The sequence below is a fragment of the Alligator mississippiensis genome, chromosome 6 (genome assembly GCF_030867095.1).
Source record: "Alligator mississippiensis isolate rAllMis1 chromosome 6, rAllMis1, whole genome shotgun sequence".
Taxonomy (NCBI): domain Eukaryota; kingdom Metazoa; phylum Chordata; order Crocodylia; family Alligatoridae; genus Alligator; species Alligator mississippiensis.
Genome location: NC_081829.1, coordinates 89,781,158 through 89,798,135, shown reverse-complemented (window position 1 = coordinate 89,798,135; position 16,978 = coordinate 89,781,158). Strand labels below are relative to the sequence as shown.

At 43.3% G+C, this 16,978-nt stretch overlaps 1 protein-coding gene across 3 annotated transcripts in view; it reads right to left on the bottom strand.

Moving 5' to 3' along the window:
* Positions 1-3,450: 3,450 nt before the first annotated feature.
* The window catches only part of HSPA12A (heat shock protein family A (Hsp70) member 12A), a 103,148-nt gene continuing 89,620 nt past the window's right edge, over positions 3,451-16,978 (bottom strand). For 2 of the 3 annotated variants that reach the window (XM_019485921.2, XM_014594633.3), the window contains 5 exons: positions 14,431-14,517; positions 13,746-13,850; positions 12,953-13,211; positions 9,105-9,208; positions 3,451-7,709 (listed from right to left, as the gene is read on the bottom strand). In XM_019485921.2, coding sequence (XP_019341466.1) covers positions 7,075-7,709; positions 9,105-9,208; positions 12,953-13,211; positions 13,746-13,850; positions 14,431-14,517 — 1,190 coding nt within the window. In that variant the 3' untranslated portion in view covers positions 3,451-7,074. The remainder of the gene's footprint in view (positions 7,710-9,104; positions 9,209-12,952; positions 13,212-13,745; positions 13,851-14,430; positions 14,518-16,978) is intronic. The other variant, XM_059730098.1, reaches the window with a different exon arrangement.

Genomic DNA, 16,978 nt, shown 5'->3' with positions numbered 1-16,978 from the left:
CAGAATCATCAAAGGATTTTGCAAATAGTGCCTGCTTGGCACTTGCACTTTGCCCAGCTCTGGTGTCTAGTTTTGGAGTGGCCCAGCAACAGCACACCCTTTTACCTGGGAAAAACAGCAGGCTCCCAAAGCACTTTCTGTAGGAACAGACATGTTCACATTGGTGCCTGAATGACTGTTTTTGGGGGGAAAAAAATGACTGAATAATTGTTATGGAAAAAAATGGTCCTTTATATTGGCTATGTTCTTCACCTCCAGGCCTGAGGTGCGGTATGCAGCGGCATTAAGCAACAGCTGTATCCCATTGTGCTGAACCCTAGAGCAACGTTTCTCAACCTGCGGGTCACAACCCAAAAGAGGGTCGCAGGAATATATGAAACAGTTGTGAACAAACTTTAAAAATGGATTCTCCTTTAAAGCAGAATATGGGAAATCAGCGGCTTTAGTCTTGCAGGCTGACAGAGCTCCAGCCTGCAAGGGGATGCTTGCTCCCCCCTGCCCTACATACTGCGGGGCTGGGGGCCGTGGGTCAGGAGTGAGGGGCACTGGGACAAAAAATGGATTCTTATACAAAAAAGGTTGAGAACCACTGCCCTAGAGCCCTTGGTTACGTCGCAACATGGGGGTCAGAGCCAGGGCGAATGGAACTGGATAGCTACAATTTAATAATCATTTTAAAGCCAAGAGAAGTGCCTGAGGAAGAGCTGAACTGCAGAGTAACTTAAGGAAACATTGCTGCATATTAATAATATTGAAGAGCCCATATAGTTCACTCGGAAAGGCTGCATCATTTGCATCTGGACCGGCCAACACTTCAACAGGAGCAGCCCTGAGGCGATGTCTCCGAGCCTGGCCAGCTGTGGGGATGCAGATGTGCAGCGAGCTGCAACCCCTGCCTAAGAGAGCCTAGGACCAAGTTCTTACTCTGGACCTGGGTGGCTAATTTGGATTTTTCTTCTCGTTCTCTAGCCCATAGCAGCCAGAGAAAGCGGGCACTAGACTCCCGAGAGAAGAAAACACCCATTGTTTTAAGGGATTTTTAATTTTTTTTTGTAATTAAACCACCCTCCCTTTTGGATGAGGAGGCACCTGCTCCCCACAATTGGAAAGGCCCCTGGGCTGCGGAGCCTGGAGTTTCAACCTGGGACTCACCCAAAGGAGGCGCAAGAACGGAGAACCACCTGAGCAGGCAGGAGGCAGGGGTGAAAAGCAGCGCAGAGGAGCTGTGCTGGGGGCTGCAGGCACCGGAGGGGACACGGGGGGCTCTGGCAGGGCAGGGTGCCCTGCGGAGCAAAGCTGCTGCAAGTCAGTCCCTGTTCAGCGTTGCTGCCCGGCGGGGCCCGGGCATTGTGACCTCAGCCCCATTGTGACCCGCGGCTGGGACTGTGTGTCTCCCCCAGCTGCAGGATGGTCACTGTTGGCTGCCTCGATGACTGAACCACCAGCTTGGGAAAGACCTAGGTGTTTCCCCAATGTTACTTCAAGGCAGGAAGGGCATAGGGTAGCCTGGGGGTTTTTGCCAGCAGATGGGGTATCTTTAACACTGAGCTGGCAGCTGCTGCTTTGCTGGGCACACACATCCCACAGTCGCTGCTGTTTCATTGAACGGCCCCAGCACAAGTACAGGATTAGCCATGGTGCTAATGAGAGCGGAAATGCAGCCTGCAGCATCAAGAGCTGGAAGATGCCTAGCTTTACTGATGAGAGGTGCTGCCTGCAGCACTGGGAGTGAAACACATTTATTCATTTTCATCCTTAATGAGACGTTCACAAGGTAAGGGTTCCCTGTGGCAACATTTTGCCCAAATTCTTTGACGGCTTCTTTGGCAGAAGTTTGAATGTAAATTTACATTTTGGTTTGAATCCAGGTAATCCCATGGAAGGGCCAGGTGTAGGTACTGCCAAGATTTCCATTATCTAATCCATGTCAGGCCCCACCCGGCCTCTGTCGCTGGGGGGTGGGACAGAATCATGTAATAATTGCCAAAAAATGTTTTTGGCTCCACATTTTACAACATTTTTGCGTTTTCCAGTTAAATCAGTGAAGTTCTGAAATGGTAAAAAATGGATAAAACAAAAAAAATAGGACAATTGTCAAACTCCTTGCATTCAGGTAAAATTCAAGCCAAAGAAATCCTTATTGCCATTCGTCACGAAGTGTTCACCCAAATGTTCCCCCCCTCCCCAAATAGAAAATTAAGGTTGCACAAAAGACATGCTTTCCATGTCAAAATGTTTAAATTTTCCATTAGGTTGACTCATATTGAGATGATTCATTTTGTTGAACAAAATCTAAATGTCTTATTTCAGGTCAATTTAATATTAATCTGTTTTACTGACCGGTGTGGTGCCTCACTAGAGTTGAAGATTGGGGGCCATTGGACTCCAATTATCTTCTGTAGACAGGGCTTACTATCTGCACTTCGCTTTCCGTGGTGTACTGAAAGCAAGCTGCATCCCACTCTTCAAGATTAGGAGGCATGGGTATGATGGGGCAAGCTGAGAGATAAGAGGTGCCCGGGATCGAGATCACACTAGGACTGGCATTTAGTGAGAAAGCTGCAGCGTTACCTGCAGCTTCCCTTCTTCATTACATCCAGGTGCAGCTTAGATCTGAAACACAATCTCAGCCTGGCTCTCTGCTTCGGTTATGGATGTTTTTACTCCTATTTGGCAACTCGTGTAAACATTAACATTCCCAATTTGTTTTGCAGGGGCAGCAAGCAGCTCAGTTCAGTGCACAGAAATATAGTATTCTGAATACATTGTTGGGTCATAAGACTCAGCTAAATAACAGACTTAAAATTCAGGATGCTTGAATTTAAGATCAGTGACTGAAACAGATTTGTAAAAGGACACAACGACGGTCAAAACAAACCCTCTGGCCCCTGAACTTGGGTACAAGTATAAATACATACATGAAGCCACTGAATGTGGAGCTCTTTATAATCCTGATACGGATTCTGAGGTTTGAGGCAACCTCAAATTAGTATCTTGAGGATTTTTAATTAATGCCCTACGATGCCTACCTGTTGCTCCTTCAATTGCATTGCCAATGATTTCCCAGCTCTCTCACACTGTTCATAGTATCTTTGCTGTATATAAAATAACATAATCCAATTTTTTGGCAACGACAGTATCTGAAAGCAATTTTAGCCTCAGTAATATACTTAGGAGTGAAGCAGTCCATGCAGGCCTCCTAATAATCTACAGCATATGTAGCTTGGCTGCCTTTGCTCTAATACATATATTAAGAAATAATCAAGAGCAGAAGTAGTGCATTCCTATATATATATATATATATATATATATATATATATATATATATATATATATATATATGGTATGTTAAAAAGCACATTATAAAAAAAGGCAGCCTGAGCATTTTTAGGACTAAGTCCATGTAAAAAGCCCCCATGAACTGTAATAATAAAACACTGTAACACGTAATCCAGAGCTGTATTGTATTTTATTTGACATCTTTGAAGACACAAGAGTATTCAGATACAATCCTGACAAGTTGTGAACTGCTCCAAGGGCCAGTGAAATTTGAGTTGCTCTTGCACAGAGGTGAACAAGACCACAATGGTTTTATAATATAGTTTAGGAATATTCCAAGCAGGTGAGTATTGTGACATTATGCCCAACAACTTTTATACTATTCATCCGCTCAAGCCACTTGGTAGTATAAATATGCAGCATATCTCAGCTATTAAATCTCTGCATTATGTAACTAGGCTCTCATAATAATGCATTAAATCTCCTGTATATAAAAATTGGTATGAGAATACCAGTGTTTGCTGTCCTAGCCATCATTGCACATTTACCAGCTTCAACCTCCACTAGCTGCTAACTAGAACTACGCTACTTTGGACCAAACCTGCAAATTCTTACTCAGGCAAAGCTCCCTTGAAGTTGAAGAACTTTTACCTAAGGACTGCTGCAGGGTTTGTCCCTGTACAATATCATCTGAAATTCCTATTGATAAACACGTCTGAGGGAATATCCTACAGAATACACCTGAATATCTATTCTAGAAACATCTGCTTCCCATTAAATTTAATACTAATTTTACCATCCTAACAAATGGTTCAACTTGTGGTGTCCAAGTAGACATCTACGTGCCACTTAGCTTTACGTTGTTTCAAAGGCCTATAAACTACGGCACATTGTGTAACAGTCTTCTAAGAGTTCCTGTTAAAAAGATAAAATAGATTTTCTATCTTTTTGTTTTGGGGGGGGAAGAGGGAAAATATAAGGAGTGGGTGGCAGTTTCCTCTGCAGTCCCCACAGCTGCAAAAATAAGTTTAACAGTGCTCCTTTCAGACTGAAAGAGGATAGTGAATGAAAAACTACAAAATCTCATTTTATAGCAACTACACTGGAGTCCATTAAGCAACAAAAACCTGAGCACAAGTCTGACTTTTAAAAGGTGAGTATAAAAATTGCTAAGAATCACTGCCAGTCCTGTGCTATACTTCTGATGATACACAAGCTACCTTTATTCATTGCAGGCAGGCTGAAAAAACATTACACTTAAATACTGGGCCAAATTTCAATCCTGTGGCACTCCACTGAGTGGGTGTCACATGCATATAGCAGAAGAAGCCATGAGGCTAAATTCAGCACTGAAAGGCCACATAAAATCTTTAACCTCAGAGGAGCTGCTCAGGGTACAAGTCCATGGAGCATCAGACCCACGTAGATTAATGCAGGATGCCAAGCAAGTAAAACCTGCTTTTCTTTTTGTAAAGTTGTATTTTGGCACTATTCGAAAGTCTTGGGGTCAATTCCTCAGCTAGCATGAACTCACTTGGACATGAGTGTTACCTACTTACGGAGGGGAAGGCCGTGGAAGGACCCATCAAAACATCTAAATGCCCAGAGCAAAAGTGCTCTATGTTCACATATTTTACAGGAGAATTCACCCATTATTATGATGAACTGTTCAAAATGAAATTATGAAAAAAGGAAACAAAAATCCCAGGAACAGACTAGCGGGTCTGTACCGTACGCTCAACTGGTATGACTCGCATTGCAGAACGAATGCTGTACTCTGACACACCAGCATTTCTTTCCCATTATTATAAGATCAGCCTTTTACATTTCATATCTTGCCATCTTTAAAAGCCTATAATTACGGAAGGTGATTGAGAAACTATGTTATTTAAAATTAACAGCTGAATGAAATCAACAGAGGCAAAGAGCATTTTTATACAAGAAAATAGCACTGTAGAAAGAAAGAGTCTGTACAATATTTAAATATTGTATATACATAAAATTATATTGTTCATAACTCATCTTAAAGTTTCTCTTGTTTGTAAACCGTGGAAGGCAACACACACGCACACACACACGCACAAAATCTAATATTTAGCTTTTTAAGCGTAGCAGGCAGCAGGAAACAGAATGCTAGCAAGCACACTTTGTAATTATATAAGAAATATCCAGCCAGGTAATGTGACTAGCATTCTCCAGTCCCTTTTTTATATTTAATTCAGTACAATGGTTTTTTCACATCGTACTTAGGGAATTCTGCAAGAGTTGCAAAGAATTCAAGGGCAAAATCCATGGATCCAATCCAGCACTTCTTACTCAGGCAAAACTTCCAGGGAAGTTCAATGTGCTCAGGTAAGTGGTGCAGGATTATTGAAGTGACTGAGAAAGGTTCCATTCTCAAACAATTGCAACAACGGTTTATATAGTATTAACCCCTGCTGGGTTAAAAGAAGAGGGGTTGGTGAAAAAATTACTCTTTCAATGTCTGGAAAGTATAATGAATTCCAGCAGGTGAAATGGCAGCCTTGTTTAAAGAACAAAATGCTAAACAGTCCGCAGTTTTCACCCAATACTACAGACTTGTCCAAACTCTTAAACTTGGATTTCAATCTGAAATTCCTAGTTCATTGCTGGTACAGATGAAGAACTGCAGAAGTGACCAATCTCCCTGGAGTTGGTGCTCCCAGTGTGCAAATGTGGTAGCGCTCTCAGGAAAACATGCAACGTGGAAAGCAAAGTGACACCAGAGCTAGTACCGTACTTCACTTGCATTAGAGATGCGAGACCCTGATCAGACTACGAGTAGTATCTGGCCGATGCCCATTGCTGCCTTGGGGTCTTGGTCCCCTGTCTCCCTCATCATTTTGTTCAGCACACCCTCTAAATAGATTTTCTTCAACAAAAGCTTGTGTTAATAATTTTAAAGTAACAATTTTGAGCTTAGAAAACTGTCCTCCTTTTCGCTCACATAATCTTCCACAAAAGTCCGCAACTGAGCACGCTTCCAAAAAAAATCAATAGGACATTAACTATAAAAGGAAATGCAGTCAGCCTTCAGATTGCTCTAATAAACATAAATAGAAAGACCCTGAAATGGCAAGTTCCATTGTTATCAGAGAAATAGGAAATTCGGAGCCTGGACAAACAGTAGTTGGCCTTCTGAAAGGCCAACATTTTCAAACTTGACTACATCATGTTAGACTCCCCTAAATCCATAATTGGGAACCCAAAATAAAAAGACCTAGTTCTCAGAACTGCCAAGCACTTGCCATCATTTGCAATGAAGTCAGTGGGAACTGCAGGTAGTCAGTACCTTTAAAAGTTGCCCACTTTTCTTCATCTGCTTAACTATGGATTCAGGAACCATACCTTTGGCCTACAGGCTGAAAATACTTGCTGCAAGCTAAGAATTTGTTTCATTGTTAAGACTGCACTCTTCAGATAATTAATCTCCATAACAACCCTGGTAATCAGTTTGGAATATTCAGTTTAATCCTTTAGCACCTGATAGCTCATACTATTTAATTAGGACAGGATTTTAAGTGCACTCTCGTGATTTAGGAACATTTACATCCAAGAGGATATGTGTTTGTAAATCACTTGGGAGCCTTTCAAAACCCATTTTAGCTCATTCAAGGGCAAAAAACCCACCAAAACAAAAAAACCCCGCTGATATATCCCTACCTCTTGGCTGTTCTCAGCCTGCTGAAATTCAAGTGTTATATATGAAAGTCAAAAAATGGAATACTGAAATAATAGTGTCACAGATTGGCTGCGGGGTATGAAAGAGGATGGTTAGTAATTTAAGAAATCAATACCAACTTTGACACTTTTAGAGGTGGCAACATCAATGGCCATGGCTTTGATCTCAGTGTCCCCAAACTGCATTAGCGTTTTGATCTCCCTCCGACTTGGCACAGAAATATCAGTTCCTGTGAGATCCAGACGAAGCGTGCCGCACTTTTTGACTCCCGATTCACTGATGAAACTAACGTTATCTTGTTCAGAGCTGTAGATATTGATCACTATTACCAGCTGGGAAGGTTTGGCAGGCGTGTAACTGCGGGTCACAGTTTCTCCAAGAGCGACAGATTGGTCAGCGGAGATAAATTTGTCAAAGACGTCAGTGCACCAGCGTGTGCCGTCTTTAACCAGCAGCTTCTCCGGCGGGTGCTTTCCTTCCACAAACCGGTTCAGAACGCCAACTCCATAAGTCAGAGGGGAACGGCGCACTTTGATGACGGCAGGGTCTAGGCCAAAGAGGACCGCTCCCTTGAGGATAGTGAGCCCTACATCCTGAGGAATGATGACGCGGCACTTTGAACCGAAAGCCGCTTGGATAGCTTGTTGAAGCAAGGGGGACTCTGCAAATCCCCCCACCAGGAACAGAAACTTGACACTGGTCACTTCTGGCTTTTCAAACACATTGCCTAGACAGAGAAACAGAGTCCGTTCTGAACCATTCGACGGTCATGCGTGATTGCCCCAAATGGGGAATATGTCCCTGAATGGGGAACATCACTCAAAACAAAAGAAATATTTAAGGCATATATGCATTCAAAAGCTGGCTTTGCATTCCTGCGCAAAACAATTCACAGGCAGGTAAAATCTTCTGCTCTCCTGACACTCAAAATAGCAGTCAGGTATCCCCAATAAAAGCCTCTTTTATTGAATTCTACACAATCACCCAATTTTAAATGATATTACTATTCCTGACCCCAGAATCTCAAATGACAGGTGTTCCAGCTGAAAAACAGGGCTTCCTTAAATCCTTACAGATGTTACCTCTGAACTGAAAACGGTGTCCCCAGGTCTGGCCTTGCTATGAATTTCATGTAGTCTAATTTTATCATCACCCAGCTAGTTTAAATACTTCAGTCACGTTGCCTCACTTACCTGTCAAGACTGTATAATTTTAGTTCTCTCCCCCTTTACTCACACATAAACTACTTTGTATTAGCTGCCTTACGCTATGCTATTTCTAAATTAACTATTTTTTCATATAGGATGATCAAATTGGATACTACGCTCCAAATTTACAGCCTAGACAGAGCTTAGTGTTAGAAAAATGTTCTTATGCTGACTTTATATATTATATCCCCCTGGGTTCAAGCATATTCAACTGAGAATTTAAATACTGGGCAAAGCAATAAAGAATACATTGAAAGTCCTGCACTGTCCTAATAAGTAATTCTTTTTTAATCTTCCTGCCATTAATTTGTATTCTTTCTGAACCAAAAAAAACCAAAACAAAAAAACCCAGGATCTGGGGTAATCAGTGCATTTCAGTCTTCTAAAGCTTTGTATTTCTGAAAACTCAAGTGAATAATAAATACTGGGCGCATCTACATGGGATGCTTACTGCGCATTAGCCTAATAACACTGAGCAGTAGCGTGTCACAGCACAAACCGTGCTAATAGCCTAGTGCACAGTGTTATTAGGTTAATGTGCTGGTGCTACTGTACAGTAACTTTAGGTACTGCACATTTAATTATTACTTTATTACGGAAGTACTAAACTAAACACGCAGTATCTAAGGCACATTAATGAACTTGTAGACATGTCCACAGCTACAGAACAGCTAAAAAAGTATCGATTAAAGATGTTACCTGACTTCAAGCAACCCTTCCCAGGCATCTTCAGAAACTGAATTCCTTGCCACCATTTGTGGCATACTAGGTGGGACTCACCACCCTATTAAGCCTAACTCCCCTTATTAGGCTACCTTTATTCATTGCAGGCAGGTAGCTTTTTAGGTGGGTATTTGAATAATTCAGGCCACAGCCTCAACCCAATCAAGAAACAATTGCAGCTTTATACGTACTAAGATGTTGAATAATCTGGTCAATCGTAGGTTTGAAAAGGGCATTCATGGCATCTGGACTCATCCTTAGCATTCCTTGAGAAGACCATTTCACAAAATCCACGCTGCAAAAAAAAATAAAAACAAATAAAAAAAAGGAAGGCCGTTTTCATTTTAACAGCAAACTGTGAACCGCAGTGCTATAGCATGACTTCATCAGAAATTCAGATTACAGCATCAGCCTGCCCACAGCACACTGAGTCTGCTTTCCTATAGCAATGTCATGATTAGCAGGAGGAATGTATTTTTTGCCTTCTGTTTACCAAGGATGTTCCTTGCCACCTCCTTGCAGCATCCCTTACATTCAGCTGCCTCCTGAAAGAGTCAATTTTCCATCCAGTCTGCTCATCTGGATTAATGTTAATGCAACCCCCCAAAAATGTGACTATTTCAGTATTTCAGTAACAGTAGCATCCAACCTCTATGCCACTGCAAGCATATAAGGAAAATAAAACAGGCCCAGGAGATCTACGGATGCAAACAACATCAGGCTGGCATAGAAGGCAATTCTGTTCTTGGAGTAACTTGTGAGGTGTAGGCAGGATGCCCAGAAAATGTTTGTTAAATCAATACAAGAGTGAGTTAATTCTATTTCTGACTCACTTGCATGAGCTGGTTACAGCTCAGTAAATGTTAACTCCTTACTGATGTATTTTTAAGTGTCACCTTTGTAACTTGTTTTCTTTCCCCTAGTACTGCCCTGCTGACAGGACTGTCCCTAGGAGGGTGTGAATCGAGGTAACCGCCCCGGGCCCCGCGGAGCTGGGTGGAGTGGCTGCGGCGACTCTGTGCCCCTGCCCACGGCTTCACGTCCAGCCGCTCGGCACCCCTGCCAAATCCGCTGCTGCCGATGATGGTGGCAGCTTCTTCGGGTCCAGGGTGCATGGGATCAGAGTGGGGGTGGGGCCCCGTATGGGCCGATTTGCCCTGGGCCTCACACCCTGCTCGGGCCAGCTCTGCCTGCTGACTCCTTCTCCATTTCTCTGGCATTTAAATTACTTTCAAAATGCACCATTCAGAAGACTAATGGGAGGAAGATGGTCCTACTCCATAGTAAGCAGGGTAACATTTTCAAACATGCCTAAATATCATAAGAATCGAAGTCTTATTTGCAAAAGTGATTATGACTTAAGCTCCTAAATCACTGAGGCTTTTACCAATGAGAATAGGAATAAGGAGGTGTGGGCTCCTTCATTTCACGTGAAACAGTCATTAGATAAAATAAGGGGCCATGCCTGGGAGCAGGATCCAGGTCATCTCTGCTTCCTAGGGAGACGCCCTGATCACTAAGCTACAAAGTCAAGGCTCCCTCTTGTGCTCTCTTTCTGGCCCAGTGAATGTTACACTCTCTACTGCCCAATTTCAGTAGGAGGGATGGAGCGTTATCCTGCCTACAGTAGCCTATTGCCTGGTGGTTAGGACACTCTCTTGGGCAGTAGAAGATGCGTGTTCAAAGCCCCTCAGGAGAATTACACCTGGATTTTCCACTGCTCATCAAAATGCACTAAGCATTGGTTACTAGGCCTGTGTGCAGTGGCTAGTATTCGCTTCAGATTTGGCCAGTTCGGGGGACAGTGACTCGATTCGGTGATTTGAATCACTGTTCCAAACTGATTCGGCCGAATCCGATTTGGAGATTCGGTCGCTGCCAAATTGGCCAAATCTCTGAATCAGACAGGCCCCATCCCCTACCCACTCTCATAGTTTCATAGTAGCTAGGGTCAGGAGGTACCTGAACAGATCATTTAGCTTGACCCCCTGCCACAGGTAGGAATGAATGCTGGGTTCACAAGACCCCAGACAGGTGATCGTCCAACCTCTTCTTGAATTTGCCCAAGGTAGGGGCAAGGACCACTTCCCTGGGAAGTTGGTTCCAGATTTTGGCCACCCTAACTGTAAAATATTGCCTTCTGATCTCTAACCTAAACCTATTCTCCATCAGCTTATGATCAATGTTCCTTGTCACCCCAGGTGGTGCTGGGGAGAAAAGGGCTCTGCCTATTTGCTGTTGATCCCCCCTCATGAGCTTATAGGCAGCCACCAGGTCCCCCCTCAGTCTCCTCTTGCTGAGGCTGAACAGGTTCAGGTCCTTCAGTCTCTCCTTGTAGGGCCTGTCCTGCTGCCCTCTCACCAAGCAGGTGGCCCTCCTCTGAACCCTCTCCAGGCTGGCCACATCTCTTTTGAAGTGTGGCGCCAAGAACTGGACGCAGTACTCCAACTGTGGCCTGACCAAAGTCGCATAGAGGGGGGGTATCACTTCTCTGGACCAGCTTGAGATGCACCTTTGGATGCATGACAAGGTATGGCTGGCCTTGCTGGCTGCGGTCTGGCATTGGCGGCTCATGTTCATCTTGGAGTCAATATTGACTCCAAGATCCCTTTCTGCCTCTGTGCTTTCAAGAGGGGAGCTCCCCAGCCTGTATGTATGCTGTCGATTCCTTCTCCCAAGGTGCAGCACCCTGCATTTGTCTACGTTGACAGCCCTGTCAATGGCTGCCCCACCCGGCCCCAGCTCCTGGCTCTTAAAAAAAAAAAAAAAGCCCTGCACTCACTGGCTCCTGCCAGGTGGAGGGGTAATCCCCAGTGCCCCCCACTGCCCCACACTGCGTGGGGGGCTCTGCCACAAGCCCCCAGAAGCCCCAAAGCTACTGCTGGGGTTGGCGGGGCAGCCATGGGGGGGCTGGGATAGTGGGCAGGCTCAGGGGGTGCTCAGAGGGGCTGGGGGAGCAGGCAGGGGATGGGACCTGGTGGGGGTCCCTATGGTCCCCTCACCTCTCCTCCACCCCCTACTTATCAGCACGGAGTACAGGTCCAGCTCCCTGCGGCAGCAAGCAGGGACTGCCCGAATCACCAAAGCTCTCCCAATTGATTTGGAGAGCTTTGAATCAATTTGGAACTTTTTATTGGTCTCCTGATTCAATTCAGATTTGGAGATTCGGCTGCCAAATCAGGCCAAATCTCCTCCGAATCAAATCAGCACCTGAAGCTTTACACAGCCCTAGTTGTTACATAAAAAGTGGTGACAGGAGGAGGGCACCCTCAGCACCATGCTAAGAGGAAAGAATGAGACTAACCAGCTCTTTGAAAAAAGAGATTAAGCACTACAATCAGCAGGAGATCATAGGAAAGAGATGCAATCTTGAATGAGGCGCCTGAGGGACGGGATGTCAGGGCTGCTCTGTCCACAGTGCTTCCCTGCTCTACACTACAGTATGCTTTGCTTGCTGCCTTTGATAGCTCCCTGCTAAGGCTGGTGGCTGTTCTGGGTTGCATCCTGAGATGCCTCACACTCCTTTGGCGCTGTATAGAGAACCTAGGTGCCCAACACAGGGTTCCACATTCAACCCAGGAGCCAGGCACCTAAGCTGGGTACTATTACCCCTAACCTTGGGGTGTGAAAGTCCTTTACTGGATCTAGCCCTTAGCAAAATGGAACTCGGGTTTAAACAAATAAGCAACAAAATAATACTGCTGTGGTGGGGTTTAAAAATTATTTGGATTTAGAAAAATAATTTAATATAAAATTTAAAATCATTTAGAAAAGTCTTAGTGTGGATTCTGAAAAAGTCATCACATACATATGAGTAATGCAGATCAGACACAGCAAACTTTGGTAGGATGAAAGCCTTCTGGAGAAAAAAAATTAAGATGTAACTTTCCATTCTGGTAACTGCACATGGGGCAGTATGATTTTTTTCTACCATTACATTACATTTTCCCTGTGATCAATTCATCTATACGTAATTAGTATTTTTTTAATTATTATTCATTGCAGTACCGAGTGGTTAATTTTGCAACTATATACTTACTTGCTTTTCCTTAAGGCATGTTCTACACTGTGACCTCGAAATTTCTTATAATAGTCAATGAAGGAAAATGGCAATGTGATATTCAGTGGATTGGTCCTGTCTGGGGCTGCTGCCCTTTTACGAGACTCAAAGGCTATCATCAGATCTACCCAGGCAGCAGGGCGCTTGATCTTAAATTGTTCAATAAAATCCTCTCCAAATATTTTACAAAGGAGTTTTTCAAACTCGTAGTCCACGCCTAAAGAACCATACGGCCCACCTGTGTTGCAAACAAAACATACGGTTAACCATCGGCATTGTCCAGTAGAACATGAGTTCCTCACATACCTACGCAGATCACACTGTTGCTACTAAACATATGCTAAATGCATTGTTAGAAACAGAAAGAGCATAATGCTGGTGTCCATCTTGATTATAAGATACAGTGACTACTAAAAGCAGGTATCCAGGTCACCCAGGCTTAGAGATGACCTTGAAGATTAAATGGGAAATACACTGCTCCAGGGTTAGTGATGGAAGGCAGAACAATGCTGTGGCTTAGCAAGAGATGAGGAAGGGTCTGGCATGGTTTCTTATCTTCACAAAGGAGGATTATTTTTTCTCAAAGCAAATTTCAACACAAAATAATTTAACCCTAAAATAACAAGAACTCTTTAAATGCTGGCCGTAACACAGAAAGAACTATTAATTAATCTATGTAGATAATAAAGCAGCACAGCATCATTACTGCCAGTTAGGATAAAAGGTCATAATATTTCACAAGGGAAGTGAGTTGTGAAGCATGTCATTTTACCAGTTGCCTTGTACAGTTCCTTCAAGTGTCCTTCAGGTAGCCTGATCTGATGGACAGTCAGATCCACTGTGCCTCCTCCACTGTCAACCACTATGTACCGGTCACCTATTTGGCAACAGGAACAAGCATGCATCACTTGCACCAGTGTAAACATGACAGTCTAATGCTACTTAAGGTTCTTGTGGGCAATAATGTCATCATGACTAGAAGCACATGAACATCTGCACTGATGGCTTGATAATTAGTTCACAGCAATATAATTGGCAGTGATAACAGATGTGAAGCTTGCATGCTGAATGTTATATGTTTAAGCAGAGACATGGGAAGAATGTGACTTCAGGATAGGTGGAATGGTGCATGCCACCTGAGTACATTCCTTTGGGTTAGTAGAAAAATAGGCCAGTTCATTTATTCGGTCTATTCTGAGCACACTGGGCTCTGGCTTGTATTCTGAAAAGCCTCGATTCCTTGATTAACCCAGTTCCTTAATAAAATCTATTTTTTCTGTAGCATGCAAAGTGGTAACTCAGCCTTGCAGACTAGGAGCAGTGCATGCACTTGCGTTTTCCTTCAATTACAGTTACTTGGAGAATGCTAAAAGGGCATAGCAAATATGCAGGAAATGCATTTTTTGCCAGCAATATAAAACCAGCAAGAGCAAAGTTCATTCAGGAAAGGACGCTACCTTCCTCCAATTCGGACCAGATCTCTCCTATGACATTTTCCACCAAAAAGGTGCGGCTCTGCCGATTACGACGTATGTGTTCCTTAGCTAGTCGTTGACAGAGAGAAAATGACTAAGTATAAGAAAGCATGAATAAGCTAATAGCATACACCGCAGGAAGTGAATGCAAGCAGGATGAGAGCTTTGTATGCATCATTTAGTAACAAAACAGATGAACAAAAATTGCTGCATTGGAACAAGGAACTTTATAAAATTGGTACTGGAAAGACCCCCCACCCCAGAAACTTTTCAGATATTCTAGTCTTTACTTACAATAATTGGATTCCAAATAATCATCTTGTTTTAAATCTCTTTATGGTATATATTTACTACATCTTAATGAACAGAATGCAATATAAAGCAAAGACATTCCTTGGTTTTGCAGTTTCATACTAAATGTTTGCCACTAGGTGGCACGCTTGATTAACAACAGAATCAAAAATTGGTTGAAGATTTGTCTAGGAATTGAAACTACCTTAGCCAGGATAATCAAAAGTGACTAGTGGTTTGGGCTGCTCAACTTGAGTGGTTTTGAAGAGTCCCAGTTTTCAAAAGTGGAAGGGAATATTCAGTATATTGCATAAGACAAGACTACCTCCCCCATCCCCGCCCTTGCCAACAAGTCTCAAATTGACCATATGGTTTGCTAAGAAAAAACAGAGCAAAAAAGGAGTCTCTACTCCTGAATTTCTAAATCTAAACCTATTTCTAACTTGCTCAACCAGGCACCTACAAAATAAATTTTGTAGGCAGTTTTCACATAACCTTAAAGGTCAGTGATGTAAAATAACACAGGACAATGTAAATGCATCCCGTGATACATAAAATACAGTGTCATCTAAAGAAAAAAATAGCATACAAAACTAGCTATAACCCATAAGATGCCAATGTAAGATTACATTTTAGTAGCTAATAATAACTTCCTGTTTCTACAGCGTCTTTCACCTGACCGATACCAAGGGGCTCAGAGAGGCAAAAGAATGAAGCCTCAGCATTTCTGTGACAGAGACAAATAGCTTTATCTTCATTATACAGGCTGGAGAGCACATGCGTGTGCACACACACATGCGCACACACACACGCGCGACACAGTGGTCAATGACAGAACAGCATCAACAGCTGGGCCTGATCCTCACCTCACGGGGGTCAACATAAGTCTTCCAGTTGACTTCAGTGGACACTGAAGGGGGCACCAGATCCCTTCTCATTACCACTAGACTTGGCTTCCTCTCCTAAAGCAAATTTATTCTCATTTCTATGAATAGCAAAACTTTTGTTTTGACTGCACAGCACTAACATGGTCCTTGGAGTGCTTCTCTCTGTTTATGTTGAAAGGGCTTTCCTTCTTGATCTCTTCTCAGCTTTTCTTGGGTACCTGCCATGCCTTTATTAAATTTTCGATCGAAACCCCAAATTAATTCGCTCAAAGCTTTGTTTTCATTACATTTGACTACATTAAATCCTTTTTTTTTTAAATCTACAATAGCTTTTCCCTTATTAAGTCAAGAAAGAGGACTGTAAAAATACTTTTGACAGTTTAATAGAATACCACTATTTTGTGAACAGATTTTGCCCTGCCTCAAGGCCCCTTCTGACCAGCCACAGCAAGTCCTTTTGTTGGATAAGATATTTTCACAGGGACAAATCCACAGTCAGCCTAAGTCAGGGGAGTTCCCCTGCTCGCTGGGAACTGGAGCAGCCCTGCTATGCAGAGGAGGACTGAATGTGGAGAGTCCACACAGGGGGTTGTGTCCTACATGCAGCAAGGGCTGCACTCTGCATGGCTGCATAAGCCTGAACATAGGGGGCAAGGGTAGATGCAAAGACACAATCCAGCATCCAACCTAGCCGCAGCAGCCAAAATCCCTTCCCCAGTGGTGCGCAGCAACTCAGGCTTCAATGCCCTACGGCGGTCTTTAGCTGAAACACTGTAGTGAGGATGCTGCCTTGCCGGTCCATCAAGAGGTACCCCCGAGCAAAGCAACTGATGCAGGATTTCTGAAGGGGCTGGTTTTGACTTGCAGTGCTACTGAACAAAATCCCAATCCAACCAACCCACAGGCCTAGAAAATTCCTTCCCAATTCCCGTACCAGGTAAGCAGTGTGAATCCTGCGACTGAGAGGATTCTTGCTCTAATCAGAGGGGCAGCTCCAGTAGCAGTGTCTCGGAAGTGCCAAAGAAAATGGGGCGAGTTGGGATGTGTTCAGGAAAACACAGTTACAAGACAAGAAAGCACAGGAGGAAAGAAGCCAAAGTAAAGGAGAGGGAGGATCAGGATTAAAGACGTAGGAGAAACAGAGAGGAAAATAAACACAACAAATTATAATTTTTCAGTTGCTGCAAAATGTTGTTTTGCAAATGTCTCTTTACAGTCCCCATTGGGCTCTAAACTGCACAGACCGAATTAAAATCCAAGATGGTGAAATTGCCGTCTACATTGCTGAAACCTGCTATTTTATTACGAAGGATTCTGAATTTTAATAATTTTTTTAATTTGAGGGGCAAATT